The following is a 10059-nucleotide window of genomic DNA, read 5'->3' as shown; positions in this document are numbered from 1 at the left end:
AACGAAATGGAACGGAAAGTAATCGACGATTGATTGAATCACCGGTTGAAATACACTTTGATTACCACATTGTTACAATTACAAACATTATGTGTCTTTCAAGATTGAGGAACTCCAGTTTACAAAAAAACAAATGGCTGTTGATTACCCTCACCACAGAGTTTACAAGTCTTTTTATTCTACTTCAATTTCCTGTCAATATAAAGTCAGTCTCAGTTATTTGTCTCCGTGCCAATTTTAACATCTGCGTTTGTTAATCGTCAGTGGTGACATTTTACTTTTGAAATTTTGTCTTAAAACACTTGACTGTGTTGACACCATTTGACAAATTGATTTACCCCATTCCTGTATTCATTTTCAGTAGTGTTTGAAATGAACCCGTTAATGAGGTATATCTGCATGCTTAAAAATACAGGAGGTATCACTATTAATTCTGTTATCACTTGCACATAATGCGAAAAGCAGTGGGGATAATACACAGCCCTGAGAGAATCCAGAGGCCCGGCATGATCTTTGCTCCCAGTCATCTGTTAGATAAGAAATTACTTAAATTACAACCGAGATAAAACAATTTATCGCTCGTATTAAAACGCACCTGGTACGGGGAAACGGTGAAATTTTCAAGTATTCGCTGGGGCCTGAGTAAAGTGGAAGTCAGGGAAAACGTTTTCAACCCCCCCCCCATTACGGTGGTCCTAGATGCTCGTTGCCTCAGTTTGATTGTTGATTTTCTAGCCTTTCATATCTAATTAATAGCTCTGTCCTTGTGCATTTACAAACCGTTGGAGTACATAGTTCACAGTTATTACAGTGTAATCCAGTCCTGTATACAGCTAAGACTGGAATGTACTTCGAAAAAGGGAATCCCCTACATACATACAAATATGCGGTAAAATAATTTCATTTTGTAAAATGTATTTATTTTGGGGGTAATTTAAACCGAAAGAGTGTCATCATAGCTGTGGAAAGACTAACTGCAAGTCATATGTATGACATGACTCGTTCCAGGTCGAAAGCAGTTCTTCAAATATCAACTGCATCATTATAAACATTATTATCAATAACATCTAATTCGGCTGACAAAATGTGGCTTACAATTGGACTAGAATGAATCTAGGATCAGCTGACACAGGTTATCAAAATGTAAAGTCTGGAGTCCCCCGGACTCTTGTACTCATAAAGGGCAAGCTTTGTGCCATTATACAGATATCTACTCACACTAATTACATAGAAAGTTCCTGCAAAATGGCAGTGACATGGGCTCATCGTTGTTCGCTGTGGGCTTTGTTGTCTGTGTGTGGCACCGCCCATGTTTTCAACGCCTACTTTCTGAAGGAAGCAACATGGCCATGCCGTGGTGCAGCAGGTACGTAGACATCAGACAACACTATATTGTACACACCGCCAACCAAGTATTGAGTATGGAAGTGTGAGTCACCTCATGACTTTGTATAGATCTTCAACATAATGACGTAATGCAGTGTTTATCGCGGTGCATTGTGGGTGAAAGGTGGGGACGTTGCAAGAACGCGTTGACGTGACACGTTATGTGTAACGTACATGTATGTTACTGTAACAACCTCGACTCCTTAAAAATGACGCGAGATGGTTTTAGTAGCGCTGAATTTTGAGTCTCGGTAACCGAACTCGAAGCAATCGTCCTGGCCCAACTGCACGGACAATTCAGATTTAAAAGAAGTCTTTGTTGACAAACAGAGGTTGGTTAGGAATACGAGTTTCTTTTATTCTCAAAACTTCGCCTCATGCAAAGCTCCTTACAGTCAAACGGGAAGTTGGTGAGGAAAATCCTCCTGTTTGCTAACAAGTATTTCACCCGCGCAGCAAAAGACTTCACAAATGAAGTATTTTCTCAACACCTCACACCTCACAGGCTCAAAGCATCGAAACTGGTCACATCAGACTTGAGCTCGCTGCTCGCAAAGTTCCAACTCGATTTCTCAACATACTTTCAGGATTTTTATACTCTACAAATCTACTATTTAACACAGTTGCTGAATATAAGTCACAAGTAAATTATGCAGTAAGGTTACATCAACCTGATCTAAATTGATGACTAATTCCATTGACCAATCAGAATAAAACCAAATGTTGTAAACCCATGACTTATATCAATTTCTTAATAAAGTATCATCCCTTCATTTCAAAGAAATATTATTCAATGAAAAAAAAGGAAAATTGTGGGTACACTGGCCTCCGCCCCCACACTTCAAGTAACTAACCAAGTTTTATCAATGGGTCAACTGGCCTTGGTGAACATCTGGTGTTTGACTCATTGACCACTACACTTTTCTCAAAACCTGTTCACAAAGTCTCAACATTGTTACAGGGAGACAGCAAATTAGACACACAAATAAATGTTGGTTATATACAAAACTGGACTATTTGAGGTTATTACACAAGCTCTAACCGTTTATAAATGGACAAAATGATTTCGATCATGAGAACTGATTTACGGAGGCTGCTTGCATTTACTTAGGAGAATTTGTGTTAGCCTGAAATCAAAGGAGCTGTGTAACTCCTCAAGAACAATAGTATGGAAAATCCTAATAAAGGTGAAATGTACACACAAAATCTCCTATCATGCAGTTTGTGTTCCACTGGACATTCAATTTCCGCGGCAAATCGGTTTTCCTGTTTAACAAATAGATCATGTGAGGCAGAATGAACCATTCTATCGAAACGTTTGCAATGCTTGATATCATTTCAAATGCATAGTTAAATTACGCTGTTTGAGAGCTTCAGGTAAACACCATTATGTCTTAATAGACTTCAGCATTTCTCTCAAAGATGGTATTTATCAATTTTGTTTTTCAGGTATCTTTGTGGCTTTGGGCATTGTCTCTACAGTCATCGCATTCCATATCTCTACCCTCCGCTGTTCCGAGAACCACACCTTGAAAACACTGTTGCTTCAGTATGTTTTTCTCCAGGGAGCGTCCTTTGCCGCTCCATACATCTTCTCTAAGATGACTAAGGTGTGGAAAGAGCCGCGCAAAGCACAAGAAACATTCCTCCAAAAGTTGATCTCCCGTGATGCGAATACTGAGTACGGCAAACGATACTTGAGAGGCATTCAATCACTGCAAGATTTCCGAGACAAACATCCACTCACCAAGTATGATCACTACCAGGATTACTTCCAGAGACTGGCGGACGGAGAGAAGAACGCCTGTGTGGCGACTGACATCCACAGGTTTGGCATCTCCTCGGGCACAACGGGCAAGGGAAAGCTTATCCCGTACGTATTTTCTAACAGTGTAGCTATGTTAGGGCTTGCAATCTTTACGCTTGTAGTGAAGTCGAGTCCTGTGAAGAGAGTCGTTGGGCTGTACTGCAGGCCTACACCGAGGTTTTCAAACACAGGACTACCCATTGCTCCAGCAACTTTTATTCCAGACAAATTATCGTCAAGAATCCTGTTAAGTGTCTTCCAGAATTCACCCACGAGCACCTTCCAGATTTCAACAGACTTCGAAGCCACATATGTCCACCTCCTTTTCGGTCTCACTGACAAAAATATCGATTTATTTTTCGCGCCATTCGCGTCGCAAGTCTACCGCGCGCTCAAAATGTTGGAAGAGAAACAAGACATGGTGCTGGAGGATTTGTCTGTAGGCAGGATCAATCCTAGCTTGAACCTTGATGAGGAGATTCGACGGTCCCTGAATGCAGCATTGAAGCCCAACCCAGCGAGGGCCAACGAGCTGAGAGCGGAGTTTGCTCGAGGCTTTGAAGGCATCCTAGGCCGGATCTGGCCCCACCTAACAGCGCTAATGACCGTGGATATTTCGGGCTACATGAAGAAACTCAACGCCAAATACACTAAAGGTAAAAAATTAACAACAAAATGTCTCAAAAGTTTGGCCCTGACAATTTTCATTTCAAGGACGAAGCACGATTTCAATAAATTTGGTTCTGAATTACACGAGTAAATGATAATGTGGTTAGCTCATATTTGATTTGTATCTCTAATATAGGCACCCGTCTATTTAGCTTCGCTTATGGTTGCACCGAAGGTATGATGGCATACAATCTGTGGCTAGACGGTGAACCACAGCGGTACGTGCTGCTTCCCAACGAAGTCTTGACCGAGTTCATTCCCGAAGAATTCAGGTGGAGATTCTTCCAATCTAGTTACTTAAACATCCCGATCATGAGAGTACCCCCCCTCCGTAATAACGGACATTGACGTTTACCCCGTCTCCTACATTGAAGAGTAGCCACACGATCTCCCACATATTAACATACCGACAACTTCATTCTACTAGAATACAGCTTTAAATATAGAATTGTCTCAAAATTTCCACCCATAAGTATTTACAAATGAGTAAAAGCAAATCAGATTTGCTCTCCACCCTTACTACCAGTTGACATGTTTTCAGAGAGCTTCAAGTAAAGCTTGATGTCTTTCTCCAGTGACTTGGATTGCATCTGCATCCTCATTCTCAAATCTAAGGATTAGGTTTACGTACGGATGTAATTTAAATAAAACAACATAGTTAAAGCTGTAAGCAGGGGTAATACCGAAAAGCCAATTTAAAAATAGAGTATTGAAATCAGGACGCCACGCCCACAATTCTAGGTGTCAAAGGCATCAGCGCAAGAATCAGAGCGTGAACCAACATGCGTGCGTGCACCCTAATTGTTTGCACTACACCTCTTGGTTCAAAATGACTTCACACTTCGGTTCTCTATGCCCCTCTTAAACTTGGCAACTAACGTTGACTTCGACCGTGACCCAAAACTGTACGAACATGTGACGAACCAAAACAGCTTCATTACAACTAGAGCTCGAATTACTGATTACTCCTGTTGTTTAATCCAGCGATGAGGAGAATCCAGAAACCCTTCTTCTCGACGAGATTGAGCTCGGAAAGCGGTATGAGGTTGTCATAACGTCAAAAGCTGGGTTTTATCGTTACCGCATGGGCGATGTTGTTGAGGTTGCTGGTTCCCATGAGAACTGCCCAGTGATTCAAATGAAGTACAGGTGAGAATTAAAAATCATTCTTGCAATCATTTGGTCTGATAATTATGAACAACAGGCAAGGCTTATCGGTATTGCTGGAGTATATCAAGGTCTTTTTTTTTTTTTTTACTAAGGTCACCTTTGGTGAGCTTTGTAAATATTATTTGTATTTGTGTACTTAGAACGGGCGAGCTTTTCAATTTACGTAGCGAGAAAGTCGACAGACTTGTTGTGGGCACTGCCATACAGGAAACCTTGGACAGCTGGCCGGGAGTGACACTCGTAGAATGGACATGCGCAGAAAGTCCACTGATATATGGGGACCAAGAAGGTAAATATTTTATTGTCATTCCTCTGTTTCTTATACTGTCTGTTTTCTGGCCCAGAACAATCACACTACAGGGTGATATATCTGCATATCACACTCACCGTGAGACATCACATCTTGCCAATAGCACGTGCACGCTCACGAGACAGAAGAGCTTCTGTTTTGTAAATAGGTTATACCAGGGAATTCGATCAACGCACGCACTTGTATAACAGAGTCTCCGCAGTGTATAAGGTAATGAAGAGCCGCTAACCACACTATGATATATCTGAACTTGTGCTCACGGATAAACGCAATACTTTCACATTAAGTTTTGCGCAATTAAAAGAGGTCACGGAACAGTGCATTCGCAGAATATCGTTAAGACAGTAGGACTGTCGTCTTTTGAACTTCTGAAATTAGAAGCTTGTTTCTTTGGATGAATTCTTTAAGACAGAGGTATGACAAATCTTTTGTTGACTGCTATGATATGGGAAAAAAATGTATATCAATCGTTAATTTTCAGGCTTCCTGTTTCGAGGCTATGAAAGCCACTGTATAAAAATACCTTTAGCCAAAGACATGAGCAAGTCTTTTTGCACAACACGTTACATCATCTTGCATCATTACCTCAGCGTCATTTCACTTGATGACAGGAACCAGCTTTTGTATAACTAAGATTGGATACCTCACACTAGATTCAACACGTTGCTACTAATCAAAACAACCTCTGACAAGGTTGTTGTCTTGTGACAAATTGCAAGTTTAAAGCCCAAAATAGAGGAAGAAGGTTATGGAAGTATACTGTTTGTTTCAAGTTTGTGCATATTGCATCATTATACACTGCGCTTTGGAGGAGGAACTTAAATGTTTTCAGAACTCTTTATCTCAGACTTGTCGTTTTCCTACCTTGTAGATGTAGAGTACGACATGTTCTACCTACTTTTCGTCGAGCTAGAGAAAGAAGTGCCTTTGTCAGCAGATCAGAGATCCTTGGTAATTCACAGCGTTGTTAACATTCAGGACAATAATTTTGAGTTGCTGTTGTTGCTATTGGTTGGTTCCAACTGCTATTTCTGAAGTTGCTGTTACTTTTGTGAATGCCGTTTTTGCTACTGGAGTTTTAGCTGCAGAAACCAAAGCCAGACTTTGAGTGTAGGCCTCTATATCGTCGGTGTTTTCACGAAGTGGTAAAACCATCAGAATCTTGCCGTTCCGAGATAAACGAAAATACCGGCCATTTCAAATCACATTTCAATCACGTTTATGTTATAGATTGATTTTATTTTTACAAAGTCATGATATGTAGGACTTGGAAAATACTAATCCATATTTAGTGACAGAGGTATTGTTTAATTTGAAGAATAATTCATTCATAAAAACTAGTAAAAGTTTTTTTTCACGTTGTGAAAACGTAAAAATCACAGAGGTCTTCCCCCCCCCTATCGGTTGCTTCGTGAAAACAACACGCGCTTTAAGAAATTGTCACAATTGGTTACATTTCAATACGCACGCAAGGTGTTCATGTACATGTTAGTACAACATCATTTGCATTGTGTATATTTTCTCTATTTTTTACCCTGCTAACGAGGTGACTTTTTGTCACTTCGTGAAAATAGAGAAACATAAATGTAGTGGGACGCCACAAGGAGGCCCGGCCCCATTGTGAAACGAAACGAGCACTGCACGGGACACGCACAACTTGAGAGACGAAGACAGACTCGACAGGATCTTAGTAGCCTTGATTTATTGGTGACCAGCAACTGTCACAGGCATCCTTACAATATAGATCCTGGAGTGACAAAAAACCCCATTGCCTGAAATAACAAAATAATAAGAGCTTCCAATGACCAACCTGTATGTATACACACACTTTACATGTACAGTACATTCACACACTGTAGCACACATGTGTATCATTGCTTACATAGGACACTTGAAAGTGAACGGCAACGTCCTTAAACATCATAACATATCAATATCACAAACAAAATCAAGAAGCACATGTACTCACTTCGTGAGTACATGTGCTTCTTGATTTTGTATTGCATTGTGCTGTAAATTGAAATGTGCACAAATCCACACTTCGTGAGTACATGTGCGTCGGGTTTTTGTGAAGACTGTACTACATAATCGCCATGGATTATGGCTACACAGACGTGGAAATGGGTGCTACTGATATCAAAATATACCCATGCTCTCCGCGTCCCTCTAAAACTCGAACTCCACGGCCAACCCAGTCAAAGTCTTGGATGGTATTTTATACTGTTTTGTTTGTATTCATACACAAAAGAGTTACTTACCAAGTAAGTTATAGTACAAGTAACGTGAGCTTCAATTAACACGTCACCAAAATATCACATAATACAAGGGGTAATTATTGTACATGCCAATAATTTTGATATATTTAGTCAGTTATCTAAAATAATATTTGGACTTATTTTCCTGGTGGAAGTCTATCAAGTACAACCAGTCCTTGTGCGCGGGAAGCAAATACTTGACATACAAACGTGCAAATAGCCCAGATACAATGTAGATCAACTACACAATATGCATATCCATGTTTAGAATTAAAACAGTGAGGTCGCCCTTGTTATAAAGGCACGGTCCCCTACATAAAGACCGAATCTTTTGTCAGTTGTTTGTTCACAGTTACCAGGAAATGATAGGAAAAACTTCAGAGGGAAAAAATATCGATTTTACAGGTTTGTGTGAAAACACTAATGATATTTTGACAGCCATTTTCTTTTACGTTTTATTCAAACTACATTCATTCCTGATCTCTTTCGCAGTTTGATAAGTCCTTGCGTAAGCAGCATGAGCTCTATGACAGCTATCGCCAAATTGGCTCCATCAGCCAAGCTCGAGTGATGATCGTTCGCCCAGGATCCTTCAAGAAGTTACAAGACTTTATTATAGCGAACTCGACAGCCAGTTACAACCAGTTCAAAATGCCAAAGAAGGTACGAACAAAGGCAGCTTTTGATCTGATAATGAGCAACGTCGTTGATAACGATGCTTGATGGGGAATTTTATAATTCCTATATACACGAAACAAACGCTGCTCATTAGAAAATGATACCGGAAGACACTGGTCTGTCAAACACCTGTAATCGTGCAGAGTTTTTAATATCACGTGTTTGTGGATTTGTGCACATTTCAATTTACAGCACAATGCAGTGCTCAGTTCATGTTCTGATTCCCATAGCGCTAATTGACCTGATATTGCCCTGAATCTTGACTAATGATGTTCGTTGCAAAACATTTTTTAAAACTTCTGAGTGAATGATTGAGAGGGTTTTTCTTTGAAAGGTATTTAAGCAGCACTGATTCATGTTATTCAATCATGAGCTTTCCAGCTCGTCGTTAGAATGGGAGATTTTAGCAATCTGTATGATACATTAGCCATGTTTGATTTTATGCATACGCTTATGTAGTCTTATTTGTAGACCTCAAACCACATATTCAGTTGAATGAGTCACAGATTGCCTCATGTGCATCAAATACAGCTGTGAGTTGACACTAAACTTTAATGGAGGTTTGACCAAATTCTCGATTAGAATTCGGTTTGAGTGACATAACGTAGAATAGTACAAAAAGTCACAAAGGCTACAGTGCCTTTCACATGAAAGAAATATATATTGCTGGCACTGAGATGAAATAATAGAAAAATTAGAATGTTGATCATAAATTAATATCAACATTGCTTGATCAATAAAGAAAGAATTCTTTACACATAAATACTGCTGGTAGCAGAGATCATTAGTTACTGAGAGGTATGGTATAAACGTAGGATACTAGCCGCAACACGTTTAAGATTGAATTAGGATTGCCGAGGTAGAATTAGAGAGATATCAAAGAGTTTTATTAAGATGAAATATTTTATGTCGTTGCATCATGGATGTTTCCTATGGATCGCAAATTTGGGTTCGATGAACTGAGAGATACTGAACTCGTAAGTGAGGTTTAATTTTTCTGTACTGCATCAAATGATCCAATTAAGGTACATAAAAAATGAATTGAATTGGAATAATTACTTTTACTGTACAGCCGAAACAAGTTTTGCAGAAACCGAGGTCAAGTTTAGCAGCACCAGCAACAGTGAAACAACTGTATCCCTAAAATTCAACCCAAATCAGTAGTATATAGGCCTCAGTACAAAATTGATGTGTAATTTGGACTTGGACAAGTATGAAACCTTTATTTCAGGAGCTGAATCCAACCCAACATATTTATAATTTTCACAGATTACGGGGGCTATTATTACACCTGTTTAATCGTTTATGGATCCCATTTAAATTAATTTCATGTAATTAAATTTTGGATACGAGGCTGCTACGAATTGAAGATTTGTTTTAGACGTTTTGGTAGAATTGTTTTCCATGCAACACAAATCATAGGGGAATGTGGGGCAAGTGGGTCACCTGGGCAACTAGCCCACGCTCTTAGACCAAATTAAATTAAAAGGTTTTGAAATTCACCAGTTGCGTTTATACGACTATATTTATGTTTTCAGAGATTAAGCTGAACATAATTTGAGGCCCATTCAGATAATGTAAATAAACTTGAAAAAAGAACTTCAAATCATGATTTAGGATAACAAAAATGCCCAAACAAAACAATTCCATACGTAGCTTAACATTCCAAAAAAAACCAGAAGTTACATGACTAGAGGAAAGGTATGGGCATTTTCTATTAGATTTTTTATACTGAACTCGGGTGCTTCTGAGATAATTACTAATGCCAATTTGCAGTGTTTTAT

The 10059-nt window shown here is 39.3% G+C and overlaps 1 protein-coding gene across 1 annotated transcript; it reads left to right on the top strand.

Moving 5' to 3' along the window:
• Positions 1-981: 981 nt before the first annotated feature.
• On the top strand, positions 982-9885 carry LOC147798334 (uncharacterized). The gene is made up of 7 exons (XM_087140275.1): positions 982-1366; positions 2836-3849; positions 3999-4134; positions 4847-5011; positions 5173-5321; positions 6214-6293; positions 8090-9885. The coding sequence occupies exons 1-7, from the start codon at positions 1108-1110 to the stop codon at positions 8318-8320; spliced, it is 2034 nt and encodes a 677-aa protein (XP_086996401.1). The 5' UTR covers positions 982-1107; the 3' UTR covers positions 8321-9885.
• The last annotated feature ends 174 nt before the right edge of the window (positions 9886-10059 follow it).

Source organism: Acanthaster planci, linkage group LG08, assembly GCF_054643075.1.
Source record: "Acanthaster planci isolate LZ-2023a linkage group LG08, COTS_SCS, whole genome shotgun sequence".
Classification (NCBI taxonomy): Eukaryota; Metazoa; Echinodermata; class Asteroidea; order Valvatida; family Acanthasteridae; genus Acanthaster; species Acanthaster planci.
Note: the sequence above shows the minus strand (reverse complement) of the source record. Positions and strands in the feature narration are given on the sequence as shown.